Source organism: Phycodurus eques, chromosome 6, assembly GCF_024500275.1.
Source record: "Phycodurus eques isolate BA_2022a chromosome 6, UOR_Pequ_1.1, whole genome shotgun sequence".
Classification (NCBI taxonomy): domain Eukaryota; kingdom Metazoa; phylum Chordata; class Actinopteri; order Syngnathiformes; family Syngnathidae; genus Phycodurus; species Phycodurus eques.
The window spans coordinates 10,819,350-10,836,144 of NC_084530.1; the positions used below are offsets into that span (position 1 = coordinate 10,819,350).

At 38.5% G+C, this 16,795-nt stretch overlaps 1 protein-coding gene across 1 annotated transcript; it reads left to right on the forward strand.

The window, feature by feature from the left end:
* The first annotated feature begins 1,189 nt into the window (after positions 1-1,189).
* On the forward strand, positions 1,190-16,773 carry mycbpap (mycbp associated protein). Its single transcript, XM_061679275.1, has 14 exons — positions 1,190-1,390; positions 3,618-3,754; positions 3,832-3,950; positions 4,099-4,282; positions 4,542-4,657; positions 4,791-4,941; positions 5,941-6,053; positions 8,600-8,721; positions 9,680-9,788; positions 10,750-10,942; positions 11,130-11,317; positions 11,770-11,880; positions 13,108-13,203; positions 15,219-16,773. Exons 2-14 carry the CDS (start codon positions 3,661-3,663, stop codon positions 15,324-15,326), a joined length of 1,704 nt encoding a protein of 567 aa, XP_061535259.1. The 5' UTR covers positions 1,190-1,390; positions 3,618-3,660; the 3' UTR covers positions 15,327-16,773.
* Positions 16,774-16,795: the final 22 nt, after the last annotated feature.

Sequence of the window (16,795 nt, forward strand, 5' to 3'; positions counted from 1 at the left end):
AATCATCATTTGTATTTATTATTGCATTTTGTGTTCTGAAAATGAATGTTTTTTATTTTTTATTTTTGGTTCATCTTGTCTAGAGGCCTGACGAGAACAGGTGACAAAAAAAAAACAAAAAAACAAGGAAACATGACACCAACATGACACCAACTAAATCAAATCAAAACAAAGTCAACCAAAACACAGATCATGACATCTGTAGTAGCTGCACACATGAATACATTTATTCAGGGTGAATATAAGTCTTAATTTTTTTGTCATTTAAGCATATAAATATTATTTCTTTCTTGCTCCAGAGCAGATGTGTCAAATTAATTTTTTTCTCGCGGGCTACATCATAGTTGGGGCTTCCCTCGGAGGGCCGTTATGACTGTGAACCCATATTACCTGTTAATGAATTATCGCCTCATATAATTACATATACACAACAAATTGATGGCGAACTAGTTTTTAAATCAGAAGCCAATAAAAAATGTTTGTCATCTACAGTATTATTACATTTCTTTTAAAAGCGGGATTGGTAAAAAAATAAAATAAAAATGCTTGCAATATCGCTGATATTAAGTGAAGGCAAATTGCAATTGTGTTCATTTAGCAAGAAACATGAAGTTGACGCGCATGATTTGCTTTCGTGGGCTACATAAAATGATGCTGCGGGCTGGATCTGGCCCCCGGGCCACGGGTTTCACAACTTGCTCCAGAGGATTACGTAGCACAGTTGTGTGCCGTTAAAATGTGTTTTGGTCTAGTATGTTTGGTTTGTGTAATTGTGGTATTAGTAGTGGTATTGAGTTGGATTAAGTCAAGTAAGTCTCAATTGAAGGCTCAGTTACCAAATGCTTGGCCACCATGATAAAAACAAAACTTGAAAACATTTTTGTATTCGTGCTGGTATGGATACATTTGTGCAGACTTGTCCATCAGAAAATTAGCTAAATAAACAGCATGCACAATGACATATGTGCAATTAAAAACGATAACTTTACATTAAAGTAAAAAAAAAAGAATAATAAAAATGACTGCTTATAATAATAAAAATGTTATCAATAAAATTGAGTATATGTTAAAAGAAAAATCAAGATTTGCTCACTCCTTCTCGTCACGCTCACTCTTGATGACGTGTGTGTTGTCAAATGTAGCTGCGCTGCAGCACTAAGCATTACGGTAAATGCGTGTGCGCCGTTGCCATGTGATGACAGCGGGACGTGCGTCCAACTGACGACGGCAAGTTTTGGGGTGAAGAGACCCAAGGAGTGTAACTTGTTCGTGAATTATGTTATTATGACTGACATCTTGTGCCGTCATTACATTTAATTGACTGCTTATTGGTTTTGTTAACCTTACCTTCCGGAGAAATGTTGGCATAACGTATCGGAAGAGATGTAAGGTGAGTTCGTTAAAACTTATTTTTCTTCAATAACCTATGCGGCGGAAAAGCTACAACGTCCACACAGTACCCCCGTAAATAGCTAAACAGTCTCAATTGCACAAAGACGTCACAGAAATGAGACCGTGGCAGTAAAGAATCCGAGCGCTTTGGAGCTGTGCTGAGATACGTCAGCGCGCCCACCATATTGGCAGTGGCAGATCTTCCCTGCTTCAACAAATGCATGAAGGCCTGCACTTTTTAAAGCACCTTCCTACAAAATGCACAAACAAAAACGTACTAAATTAGGCTTTTCCTGTTTTGTTTGTTTGTTTGTTTGTTTTTTTTTTTTTTTTTGGATAAGAGAATTTTCCAACGCCAACGCCAGAAGCTTGTGTTTTGTAGGCTGACACAAGACACAACACATTTGCCACAAATCGTTTATGGGGGCAACAACATCAAACAGTAACTGCTTTCAAATATAAGTAAAAAGTCATAAAAAAGACTAATACTGAAGTACAGATACCTGAAAACGTAATCTCAGCGCAGTAACAATGTATTTTTACTTCGTTACTTCCCCACACATGCACCAAATACAACACGTCACTTTTAAACTGATGATTTTAAATGTTTATGTGTGAGATCTAGGTAAGCACCAAACCAACATATGTATTTCAAATGTTTCCATGACTGTTTGCAGCTAACAATGAATGCAACACTTACTGTGATGATAAATATTTCTGTTAAATATCTAAACATGGATTTTTGTGTGTATAATAACCAGATCCTGAAATGTAGCTATGACACATAGGTTTTCTGAATAAAGAGCACCAATGTTTACGATAACTGATTTTGATGAATCTTTTTTATATCCAATGATTAATTGTAAAGTATATCAATGTAACTACAAACGGACTAGCTGAAATCTCTTCCCTTGTGATAGCTGTTTCCCCACTGCTTTTTTGGCCCTTTATCTTTGCATATGGTGAGAAAAGTTAGCTAAGCAACTAACAGCAATTAGAGTAGCCATATCTAATCAGGGTAGACTGAGTGAGCTCCAAGCGTTCCTCTGTGGAAAGAGCAGAACATTTTTGAAGGACAAACATCTCTGCAGCAATTCACCAATTAGGCCTGTATGGTAGAGTGGCCGACGGAAGCCAATCTGTGGCAGCCTGTCTGCAGTTTTCCCAAAGGCACCTGAAGGAATTTCAGACCACGAGTGGCCAAATGATCTGGTATATTGAGACAAAGATGAAACAAATTCTGAATGCCAGACGTCATGTTTGGAGGTCACTTGGCCAATACGATCATTACAGTAAAGCATGGCGGTGGCAGCATCGTACTGTGGGGATGTTTTTCACTGTGTGAACGAGGGGAGTAGTCAAGTTTGAAGGAAAGAAGAATGCAACAATGTACAGAGACATCCTGGATGATAACATGCTCCACAGCACTCTTGACTTCAGAATGGGGCCATGGTCCATCTTTCAGCAGGACAGCAACTCTTCGCACTTAGTCACGATATTGAAGGAGTTACTTTGGATCTACTCTATGAAATGTCCTTGAGTGGTCCAGCAAGAGCTAAATCTTGAATCTGACTGAACATCTCTGGAGTGATCTGAAAATGGCTGTGCACCGACAACTCAACCAACTGGTGCTGCAAAGAGGAATGGGCGAAACTGACAAAGATAGGTGTGCCAAACTTGTGGCATCATACACAATGTGTCAGAAAACTTCCAGGACTGGTGTAATGAAAGATATATTTCAAAATCAAACCACAAAGTTTTCCCCTTTGTCGTATATATTTGTTTTCATTTATTATACTTAGTATAATCCCCCAAAGGGATATTCAACGAACACTCTCTCACTATTTTGTTTTGCATTTCGCCTGGGGAACCAGATCACACACATGCAGGCATGCAAGGGCAGATGTCAGTGCAAGAGGCACGCAAACGGTGCTGCACACCCTTAGCTGATGGGTGGGGCCCGTGCCTCGCTGAAGGGCACCTTGACAGTGGCCCGCAAGCAGACTATTATCTCTCCAACAACGGTTGCCATGTTCACATTTTTGTCGGCAGCAGGACTTAAACCACTGACCCTTCGGGTCCACAGCTGAAAAATCCACGAGTTGTCCTTCTAAAACCCTCGCCTCACAGGTTTTGATTGTCAAACGTGTGTCTGTGAGGAAATGCATGTTCCACTAACCAATGGCACTTGTCTAGCTCACTCCTGCTTATGATTTCCATTGCAGATTCATACAGCAGCCGGTTAAAAAGAACAGACAACAGTGGCTCATGGCTCATCCACTAAGAACTCAGTCAGCTGATGTGAGCAAAAATGCTCATCCGGCAACTCGGCGCCTGGGATCTCAATCTCTGGTTCATTTGGGTGTGTTTTGTTGACAATGACCCAATTCTCAATGTGGCTATTGTATTTATCGAGAAATTGTGTCCATTCTGCTTAAGGCCTGTCTTTAGGATCTGAAGGGTTTCAATTTGACGACAGTGGGATGCTTCTTCCACACAGCATCCTGGGTAGCTTGGATGGCTTTAGAAAGTACCTGGAGACTAGAGGAGAGACAGAGGTGAATTCTTGAGAATGATTTTCATGCTTGAATTTGTAAATTTATGAAAACAATTCTTGACATGAACAATTCTAAAACTATCAATTAAATGTTTAAACCTTTGAAAAATATTTTTATCCATCTTAAAGCGCCCTTTTCTTGCTTCCAGTTGGTTAGGCAAATACCCAATTTCAGACGAGACTGTCCATCCCAGGTCCTCGGGAAGCATCTTCATGAAGGAGTACAGAATCAGCGAGATGCTCCTTTTGGCCAAAGAAACATACAAGCAAATGCCCTGCAGCATTGGGATGAATATATAAAGCAACGCAGACGACAGCAGAACATCTTATCTGGTGAGATGATTGCCAAGACGCAGTCTATTGTGAAATATTTTAAAAGAAAAAAAGCATAATAATATACAGCCACAGAAATGTCATTCAGATTGTTTATTTTGTCAATATTAAATGTGCATGCACAACAACAACTTGTTATTCAAGAACACTCAATTTAACACCTAAACACTGAATCTATTGCCGCCATAGCCTTCGGCGAACTCTGTTAGAAGTCGACTTTTGTGTTTTTGTGCATTTTGCTGGTTCCACCTGCATGAAGAACGACTCCACAGACCAGTCGAGAACTTACTGATGAACCAAGATTACAGTTTTAAAGAACTACAGCAGCAGAGAGAACTTCTACGTCGAGTCTTGCCTCTCATCCAGTCAGGATATGTATGATCCTAGTTCATGTTTTTTCATCTAAGTGTGTTGGATGTCACCTCTCTGTTATTACAATCTCAAGCTTTATTTCCACTGTCTTGGTATGATCTTCAACCTCCTGTGTTTTTCCTTCAATGCCATATAGGGGCACCGTGTGGGAAGTGAATTTTGGAGTCTCCCCCAGCACTATGGAAATGAATTAAGTGGTATCAGAGCCACTCTGACACAGACGGAACAAGGCAAACGGAAACCTGTCACAATTATCGGACAACCACACAGCATACTCCAGGAATCTGGTAGACTCTCTCTCACTCACTAACGAGCCCCCTGCACCCTTTGGGTTTGTTTGAACTTAAAACAAAGATAAGTAAAAGATTAACATTTCAGTTATGTTGAAAATTTGGAACCTTTAATCACTGCAGGAAACGTAAGGGAGCTAGTTAAGTTTTCATGTAACTTTACAAGGCATGTTGCAGGGCCTGGGAGCTCCTTTCACTATTTGTTAGAATTGTATAATAAAGATAAAACAATTAAAAAAAAGCACATGTGGCAAATCTGAAAATCTTTTTAGCATTTAAACAAAGTGTTAGCGTTTGTGTTATTCAAACTTTTGACACCGATATTTTCCCTTTCACTACAAATGACTATTGGCTCCAATTTTCGGTTATCGGCCTCCTTGACTAATAATCGGTATCGGTGCTGAAAAAAAACATCGCTCTATCTCTAATTTGTAACTGCTATTTGCATTCATTTACACACAGGCGCAAAGGTGCTTTAATGCAGACTCTTTCAGTTGCAGTCAGCTCTGGGCTTTTTGCCATTTTGAACAGATGTTAGGAATTTCAAACAGAATTTGCCTTTTTATACCTGAATTTGCTAACTGGGGTTCTTTGAGAAGTCAGAATGTAATCAAGCACAGCATTGGACCACTAAAACATTTTATTCTATTCAGAAATGAAGGTAAATAACTACAATTTGCTTTACTGTTGTTTTTTTCAGCTTTTTTTGTTAGAATTAAAAAAAAAACTGTTAACGAACCCTTGTGGGACAGGCCAAAAGTTGCAACATTAAAAAATATAATTTCAGTTAAAGAGCTCCTTAACTACATGCGGGTGGATTTACTATTTCAGAAACATAATAATTCTGATAGTTGCTGTTAATTTTGGGCCACTGTGGCAGACCTGCCACATTCCAGTTCCAATGCTATACATACTGCAGAGGGTTAACATTAATAACACCAGCCAAAGGCTTGTTTTATTTTATTTTATTGTATTATTTTTCTGGGCAATGCTTAGGAATCACTTGTGCTGAGATGCTGCGTCCAGCGTCTCAGATTTTGGACCCAAATATGGGCATGCAGCAACGTGCCCTTCAAGATGTCCAGCAGGGCTTGGAAATCAACAAGAAGGTAAAGCAAATTAATCTTCACAATTTCTCTCTGACTATGTTTACTTTATGTTTGATTTATCATAATTTACCAACAGTGATGCCAGTAATGCGTTACTCCAAAAATCCGCCATTTTGAGTAACGAGAAAACTGGCGCGTTACTTTTCCCGAGAAAGCAATTCGACTTCAGTTACTTTTTCAATCCGACAATAGTTACTTTTGCATCATCAATGTCTCTCACCAAACAATCATTTGTAGCTGGTGATTGAAACAAAGACCAGTGCAAGTGTGCAGTAGCATTTAACCAATACCGTTAAACTGTGATCACTCACCGGACACTTCATCAGGTACACCACACGAGATGAATTAGATGTAATATAAGAACTTAATCAAAGGGGCAATAATACAGTCACATCTCAGCTGTGATGTTCCACACCACTGCAAACTACAATCACATAATAAACATATTGTTAAGTCAACACACTGGCTCTTCTTACATTTTGCATGTCTACCTATAATTGCACAACAATGAGTCTAAATCAACCTACATATGTTTCACTTTATTTTATTTTGTTTGTAACCTGGAGCAGCTTCCTTATTGTGATGGGGTCATAGTATCCGTTGTAATTCTATGATTTTTATTATTAAACATTCACAACAGTGTTTCTGTTGTCTGTTGTCTAACAGTGCACAGGAACCTGCTCCAATATTTTGTTTATGCAGCCTTTATTTCAGCGCAAAATGTTGTACTACGCCTCCAAGACTGCCCACCCTCTGAGTAGACAAGTAACACAACTGCATGTACATAGATAATCCCACAAATGACATATATATATATATATATATATATATATATATATATATATATATATATATATATATATATATAATTGTCAGTATTATGTATGGTGTAATGAAATGACACATAATTATCTAAATATATATATATATATATATATATTTATATATATATTAAAGGAGTAATATAAAAATACTATTACTCCTTTGAAGTGGACAGAGTGACGACATTGATATGATGCACAAAACCACACAAGCCTTCGTGTCTACACTATGGCCACAAATATTGAGCCACACCTCACAATGTATTACAAGTATCTGAGAGCTCTGTCCTCAACCTGCCATGCATTTTTTCCGAGAAAATGTTTGCATTGCATAAAGGTACACTCCCAACCGCAGTTTTATCCCTGGACTATTAGACTAACCTAGGGGTTGTAACTATTTGTTTTATTATTTTGTGATGTTTCATTATTTTTATTCTGAGTGAATGCGTGTGGTCAAAGGCATATCCTTTCAATGAATAACGAGTGTACTTTTAATGTACAGGGTGTTCCAAAAAAAAATCAGTCTTTTGAAGCATCAATACCTTACCTGTCCTAGGAAAACAAAATTAAATAGTTTTCATGTTGACAAATAAAACATATGTATATTGTCACTGTCGGGCGGAAACCTCCCGTGTCCAAAATTGGTAAATGTAAAATATTTTCACAAATTGATACTATATTTCAGTCCCCACAGCGGTCTGTTATTTTTACAAATTATTCACCGATCTAAAGTGTTCAAAATGTCTTACTCTCTTTGACAATGCAATGCTAATGGCTCAACAAATACACCGTTTTTGTTTTCCTAAAACATTATGGTTCTGGCTACAAAAAGGGGGAACCAACTAGATGTTCTTCCATTTTTACTTCCTATGTGAGTTATGCCCAGGCGTCCCAGTAATTTTGTCCTCATAGGGTAACTTAATCATTAGCTTGGTTGAGACCAAAGGGAATGTCCAAAATGTCAAAAAGTTTATATGTTGATTGGCCACGTTAGACGGTCCACAGCTGAGATTCATGAGGTATTAGAACATTAATGTTCTGCATTTTAATTAATATTTCAGAACGGGCAACCAGTTCCCAATTACTCAAAAGTGCCAGGTGTCGATTATGGGATAATGTATTCATATTCCACCCTTGTTGGCATAAGTGGAAAATTATACCAAGGTTTTTCTGTTGCGCTCTATGCGACTCATGTGTTTGTTGCGCTGTATGCAACTCATGTGTTGTTTCCCTGTGGGGGGGAAAAACAGACATTATCAGAACATGAAGAGAACACCGCTTCATCTGTGGTGAAAGATGAAAATGTATTGCACCTCGAGTCTGACCTGAGGCTAAAAACTGGGAGATTTCTGAACCGCATGAGGTGAAAAGAAAAGATTGGATTTGTAGCTACAGTAAGATTGTGTTTTCCCCACTATGAAGTCACCGTTGGTCCAGAGGCATTCGGGTAGACTGTTATTAAAACATACAATTACTTTACAGTGCGTAAAACTACAGAGGAAATGAGAACGTTTCCCTTGACTTCAAAGCAAAATAAGTACAGTGAAGGTGAATCTGGATGAACACGTACTGTGACTACTGTTTCAGAAAACTTATTTGATCTCCTGTGCCAGTGCTGCAGGAAAAGGACTAGGACACACACACACTTTACGAAGGACATGTGTGACTTATTAAAGATGTGGTGAAATAACTTTCAATAACCAGAATGTCTCACTGTAATTTTAGGATCTCAACAAACTGGTGGTGATTGGCTCGAGCAAACCTGTTGTTAAAGAGTGCCACAGTAATTTGTTGGAAGACGGAGAGAGTATGAACAAGCAGTGTTCGGAGATAAAAAAGGAAAATGCGTGAGTAACGTGTCTCTTCTTGATTATGTAACTCCTAGACAATTCTGATGTACAGATAACACTTGAACGGAATAAGTTGGTATTTGTCCATTAGTGCTGACATACACTTAGGCAAAACTGTTGGTACCCTTGTATTAAAGAAAGAGAAGTCGCAATGGTCTCTGAAGTAACTGTTCAGCTTCTGTTCTGTGGTCCGAGCACCCCGAGAGGTCAGGAACCAGAGCCGGAACAAGAGCTTTTCCTAGAGGTGGGCCGAGAGCTTCTCCTTTTAAACAAACAAGAAGGACAGAGCTGAACCCACCCAATTTTATGATGGGTGTAAAAGTTTCTTGGTTCGCTAATTTTCCTGACTAAACTTTCTCTTGTATTTCACGCTTCGCTGGTCATTTTTATCTCGTCTTGAGGTATGGAAAATAACTGTCGTGCTTTGTCGTTCATTTGAGTCTAAAAATGAGTTATTGTGTCATTTTCAACTTATCATCTTCATCACCACCATAATCGTGTTCATAAAAATATATCAGGAATGCCCAGGAACAAGGAGCACAGCTTAACAGACATCAGTAATAAAATCACATTTCGTCATCTGCAGTGTAAGAAAATACACCAAAACACAAACTTAAGCTTTACATCAACAGTTTATCAGTCCCGAGATTCCCCTCTTGAGGGTGCTGTTGCTGGACTGTTCAGTAAAGGCCTCTTTATACTCCCGCGGTCGCGCGGCCGACAACGCCCGCATTGCATCACGTGACCGACGAATTGCCCCGCACAGCATCTCTGTGTAGCTTGCCGCACACCCGACAAAAATAGTTGTTGCACGTCGAACACTTTTTATTTTTACTATGTTGTGAGTTGTACAACAGCCTATTTAAGCAGCTAACTAGATGACTAACGGCGCGGAGATCATCATCATATATATATATATAAATCATGAGTTGGCTGTATTTCATTTTCTTCTCAGCGATCTACTGGCAAATAATAATGGTGGTGAGTCTAATACTCTCCTCATACCTACGCTGAGGTTTGCTGGTCAGCTTGCTAGCTGGACTGGAAACTCTTCTTGTCAGCAGGTACAGAATGCTTTTGTCATAATATGATAAGTACTGTAATTTCTCGTGTATAATGCGCATTTTTTCCCCCCCAAAAAAATTGTCAAAAGTCAATAGTGCGCTTAGGCATAGGGGAAAATGAAAAAAACAAATTCACCTTTTATAAATGTATGCTGTCATCTTGAGGTTATGAAAAAGCTGTACACTTTCACTCCAATATGCCACCACCACCTAGAGGTTATGAGATAGGTGTACACTTTCAATCTATTCTGCCACCGAGAGGTTATGAAAAAGGTGTAGCCTACACTTTCATTCCAATATGACAGGGGTATGTATGTCTGCATATATGTACAGTTGTGCTCATGAGTTTACATACCCTGGCAGAATTTGTGAAATATTGTTTTTTTTTAAATCTGATGACTGAACAACAACCATCATGAATTTCTTTATGGTTACGTTTTGTTTAATGAAATTTTTTTTTCTGAAAATTAAAATGTTTTTTTCTGAAATGCTTGACAGTTTAATTTGAATACCATTAAAATAAAATGAAATGTGTTTCACCTGACCCTTCATATTTTCTGTAAAGAATTGTACCCATCTTACAAATTCTGCCTGGGTAATCAAACATGAGCTTGACTGTTTTCTCATTCACTAAATAAAAGTAGGGCTGTGAATTTCAAAATAACAGCAAGTAAATTAAAAAAAGTATTACATGTTCAAATAAAGTGCTAAACTTCAGAATAATTATTTGAAAAAACTAACAAAATACAGATAACACTTCACGTTTTGATCATATTTGTCAAAGCAAAATCATGCATTGTAAAAATGCATTATACATAGGTAGAAAGGTTTTCCACAATTTTGAGGCCAACTTTGGGGTGTGCATTATACATGGGTGTGTATTATACACGAGAAATTACAGTATATGATATTTCTGTCAAATGTTTCCTGCTATTTTCCAAATACTGTATGTTTTGACCAGGGAAAGGTAGGAATTATCACTACAGTAATATTTGAGGCTCTTGTCGGAGAGCGGGTCTCGTCTCAGCTGGAGATAAGCAATGTGGGCAGCACAGCTCTCCTCTTCAGCTGGCAGCATCTTCCCCTGCCACAGCACTTCTCAAACCTTCAGTCACAATCAAGCAGCCCACACTTCTACTTCAACACCTCCTCTGGTACAGACACCTACACACAGTTGCCACCAACCTCAAATGTTTTTGATAAATATAAACTTTTATTTGCCTGACACCAGAGGCTGACAGAAATTTACAGTACCTTTGATAGGGCTGTCTCTCTCTGTGTCCTGACTTCCACGTAAGACTTAAAAGACTTTACATTCCATCATTCTCTTCCTCCATTCAGGGGTCATCTATCCAGGTGAGACACAGCAAGTGGAGTTTATATTTAAGTCAGCAAGGCCAGGCATCCTAACTGAGCGGTGGCAGCTCAACACCCACCCTTTGTTGCTGCAAGGAGCCTCCATTCAGGTCACACTGAAGGGGGTGTCCCACTTGCAGGACAAAACTGCAAGACAGAGGCAATTCATAGAGGTATGATCCACTGTCAGGGAAAAAAAACTACATTGTACCTTTATGGATATCCAGTGGTGCTTTGAGTACAAGTTTAATTTGTTCCATGACCACACCAGCATAGCAACGGCTCGTATCATGGAAAACTTGTGAGTCAGGTCACACGTATCTCAAGGCACTACTGTAATAGCTTGTTACCGGGGAGATGTACGGATTTTGTACCTTTGACACTTTTACAGCTTGGGATCATGCCTGTTCCAATCTGGTTTCGGTAAAAGGTGCCAACATTGGTGTCCAATAACCTTGATGACCAATTTCATTAATGTAGAGAGGAATTGACATGATTTACTGTATGTTTCTATGTGTTGAGAGTGTACAGATTTGTTTTGTTTTACACTTTGACCAACGACTGGTGTCGGAGAAGGAACAGAAAAAAAATATATATATTATTTTTTTTGTTTGTGTGTCCACAGACGAAGCTGGAAGAGACAGCAAGGCTGGAAATATGCCGAAAGATTGTGTACGAGGTGCTGCGAGGAATTCAGACTCCAGAGAGATGCAACTCTCCTGCAGAGCCATACACGGTATACAATCTGATCCTTCACTACAGTCATTCCATCTTATTATCTAATTTATGAGTGTATATCTGATCTTCTTGAACCAGTCACGATTGCCTCTTTAAGATATAAGGAGTTGTTGTTGCCATGTTACCTAACTGGGTCGATGAAGAGGTTGATTAAATTGTTCCAAGGAATATAGGACACAGTGTCACGTATGGGGAGTAGCTGGATCCAAGAGCAGGCGGAGGCAGATGTAAAATGAACAGTTGAACAGTTGAAATGAACAAGAAGAGGGAGCCCCGCCTGTTCAGGGTGTACCCCGCCTCCTGCCCGATGACAGCTGGGATAGGCTCCAGCACGCCTGCGACCCGAGTGAGGATAAGCGGCTGAGAAAATGGATGGATGGATGGATGTAATTTCCAAAATTTACACCCATGCAAGTGTGATTTTAAAAAATAATTCGACACATCTCACTGGTGTACTCAGGCTCCAAGTTGGTGACCCATGCACCACATACTCAGGCTCCCTCTTCTTTACCTCGCTACCCGCCTCCTTGGCCTTCTCATCGAATCACAAGTCAGGACTCAGCCAATACACAATAATTGCCTCACAGACAATCCGAAATTATAGTTCTCTTAACAAAACACATAACTGCAGAGTGGCTACAGTATTTTTGTCACTTTCAAATTCATCCAGCAGGCTGGGTTGAACATTTTATGTGCCATATGCTGATGTACAGTATTACTTTAATCCAGTGGTTGCCAACCGGAGTTCCGTGGCACACTGTTGTGTCGTGAGAGACCGGTAGGCGTGCCGGGCGAAATTATCCAATTTCATGTAATTTATTTGAAAAGCATTATTTCATCATCATTACAAATATATCTTTGTTCATCTTTCTATGCCAGAGACGTATAATGACAGGTCGAACGTTTAAATGCTTTTCCATTAGACGGCAGAAGGCACAATATGCCAGTTTTTCCACCTGTAGCCATTCATCCAACAGAATAAGTCATGGCTTCCTTTAAGTCTATCAGCTTTGCGTTCAGCTAAACTGGCCCAGATTTCTCTCTGAGTAAGTCAATTTGTGAGTGACATGAGACGAGAGAATCATTTTCTGAGTATCCATTATTTTTCTGCCATTTTTGTTTGGTGGCGTGTCATGAGATTTTTCTAATGTAAAATGAGTGCCTTGACTCAATAAAAGTCGGGAAACACTGGTATAGTCAATGTTTTATCCTTCTTTGTGTTTAGTTGCACTACCTTGATCAGTCAGAGGAGGACCTAAATAAGCTTCTACAAGAAATGAATCCAGAACACATCTGGGACCTTTCTGACACATCTAGACAGGTAGAAACATGACGTGATGATGTGCTGCAATAACACATGTATACGTTTTTACAGTTGCTGTGCTTTCTTTGCCTGTGAAAGCACTTGAGAAAATAATTTCTGAAGCATTATGAAGATGAGATCTTTCATTGTGGCGGCTTCTTACATAGTCACGTCATGAGCAGCTGTGTGAGTGTGTGTCATGGGTTTAATGGAACTATAAATGTCTGTCATGTGTATAGTGAGAAACATAGTCATGCTTGTGTGATACATATTCTGCTCAGTGTTTTTCTCCTCTTTGTAACAGCTGAGTCACAGGTAAGCTATAACCTACTACTCGCAGGGGTAACAGAAGACTGTAAAGATGTGCATCTCTGCAGCAGTTCCCAACATAAAATGCATATAAGTGGACGTAATATAGTCACAATACTGGAATTCCCAGCAGTGAAATACAAACATAATACACAACACTGCGCTACTTCCTCCTAAATCCTAAATATTAGTATCAACACTTCACATTCAATATTTATGAAGTTATTAACCAGGAAAACTGCCAAATATGACATGTAATATCATTTCAAGTGTATTATTGTTGTGTTTCAATTGCTCTTTTTACCTTACCATAGATCATTTCAGACTAGATGAATGGTTCCAAGACATAGCAGCCTCTGTGAACACTGATTTAATTTAGATGACTTGTTTTCAAAGTCCATTCACTTTAAAACGTCTCAAATTAGTGGACAGAGCATTTTTCATTCTTAAAGTAAAACAGGGGTGTCCAAACTATAGCTAGGGGGCTATTCACGGGCCGCCATTGTTATTTAGCAGCCAGCGGCATATACTGAAATGAATAGTTGACACGTTGTACTACTTAATTTCTACACTTTGTTGAAAGGCATAAGTGAAGATGAAGAAATTCGTTCTCGTCTCACTTCTTTTCTATCATCAGCGTACGTCTTTTTGCGGTTCATATTGTCCTTTACGCCTTTGCGACATTAATACAAAAAATAAATAAACAAAAAGGGTGGATGCGGGAAGCTTAACTAGTATTAGTGTCGAAACCTTTCATCGAGTGCGATGCCCTTGACTACTGCTATTACTGCTGTGATGCACCTACTAATACAACTACTACTACTAATAATAATAATAATAATAGTAATCCATGATTTTATAGTATAGTGCTTTTCTAGAGCTGCACGAACAACAACTAAAGAATAACAATATTCCTATTCATAACACCCCGATGAATAAAGATAATTCAGTTACCGATAAAGATAATGTCAGTGATTGTTTGCTCCACTTTCTGCTGTGTCAAGGTCACCTTGGCACAGATTGCTCTTCTTTTGGTTCGTGATGGGATTCTGCAGCTGCTCAGTACATGGGCGGATTGATTCTCGTCCACCCAAAAAGCTTTGAATTGTTAAAAAATCATTAATATGCTGTTTTTTGGGGGTTTTTTTAGAAAATAAATATCTATAAATCCATCATTGCTTTACCAACACTGACGGCTTGGTTTTAGTGTTTTACTGTAAATACATTAAAGGTAAATCATCCTCCGATTTCTCTCTATGTGGCCCTTGGAAGAAAAAGTTTGGACATCCCTCATTAGTAAATCATGATGTATATCAGCACAGACTCCAATAAAGCAAATGAAAGGATCAAGCCCAGGATTTATCAGGTCAACAGGAATTGTTTTTCCCTCAAAATATTGTTAGAAACTGGATTTTGTTTCACCCAAACTTATTATACTTCTTACTATGCTTACTATTTCAAAAGTAACAATAAATATTCATAGTTCCTTAAAATATACCGAAATTGTGTCCTGCTTTTGTGTATGGTTAAGGAACAATGAATATTTATTGTTACTTTTGAAATAGTAAGCATAGTAAGAAGTATAATAAGTAGAGTTTACAACAGTTCTATAATGCAAGATTGATTCTTTAATTTTAAATGTTCTTGTGTCACTTAAGATCTCTACAATTAGAATCAGTTCTGTATGCAGTCAATCTTTTTTTTTTTTTTTTTTTTTTTAACAGGATCCTCTGGATGATGAAATGGACAGTCGGCGTACTTCAATGGATAAGTTCAATGATGATGAGCAAGATGCAAACTGTGATGACACACCAGACAATACAGATGAATGACTATATTCTCACTAGACACAAAATTATGTATATCATAAAACTGTAAAAAGAAAGAAAAAAAGAGATATTTGATAAGACATAAGTACAGTGGATATAAAAGGTCTCCACACCCCTGTTCAAATGTCATGTTTTTGTGATGTAAAAATATAAAGTCAGAATAAACTTTTTTCAACATAGTGACATATGACCTGGACAACTCAATTGAAACAAAAAAAGATTGTTTTAAGGGGAAGTAAAAATAAAGAACTGAGATAATCTGGTTGCACAAGTATGTACACCCACACACCCGGGGACGTGGCTGTGTTCAGAATAACACCATTCAAAATCATGTTAAGTGGGAGTCAGCACACACATACCACCATTTAAAATTCCTCTGATTAAACTAAAGTGTAGCTGTTCTAGTAGGCTTTGAGTGACTTTCTTTTTCTTTCTTTTTTTTTTGCTTTTTAGCATAAGCCATTTTTGTGCCAACTGTGACTGCTATTTGGAACTGTTCATAACTGCCTCACCCTTGACTAAGGTCCCAGTTCCAGCTGAAGAAGAACTGTGTGAACGCATGATGATGACACCACATGCTTCATTGTCGGTGTGGTTTTCTTTTGGTGATAAGCAGTATAGGATTTTCAAACTCCACACAGGCGGGGCCGGGATTTGAACCCTGGTCCTCAGAGCTGTGAGGCAGACGCTCTAACCACTCGTCCACCGTGCCACCTATGTTATATTTAATACTTGGAAAATTCTTCTCCTGATACCTTTAAATGATGCGATCCGTTTGATGCCGTGTAATCTTTCTGTGGACCATGGCCTGTGCTGTAAGATGTAATGACAAAAATGTCAGGGAAAGCCTACTAGAACATCTGAACATTATTTGGGCTTAATCAAACAATTTAAAGGTGGCAGCTGTGTGCTGACTCCCATTTCTAATAGTTTGAACATGATTTGTTAATTCAGAACACAGCCAAAGTTGTAAGAGGGTGTGCACACTTGTGCAACCACATCACAGGTATTATAGGTCTCAAGGAGGGATTTTTTTTCATGATTTATCTGGCTCTTATTTTCTTACATCACAAAAACTGGCATTTATACAGGGGTGTGTAAACGTTTTTATATTAATTGTATATTTTAACAACAACATTATTTGTAAAGCAACAAAAGCCTGAATGAAAAAACTGAATGTGCACATCTATTCAATCTAAATCACTATTGGTTGCAAAAAAAAAATGGTAATGTCTTATTAAGCATACACTGTGATTTTCATCACTATACTGAATTGCATCGTATCTAGGTTATATGTTGTGAGATATAAACGTCTTTGGAACAATCATCCATATTACAGAAGTGCAATTTTTCGTTCAATTGTAAAGGTCTACCATATTCTGCATGATCACGTGCCACTTCAGCGAATCGTAATCGCGTTGTGCACGAATAAAACTTTCAGTTCTTCCTGTGTTGATTCTGGTGAATCCTGA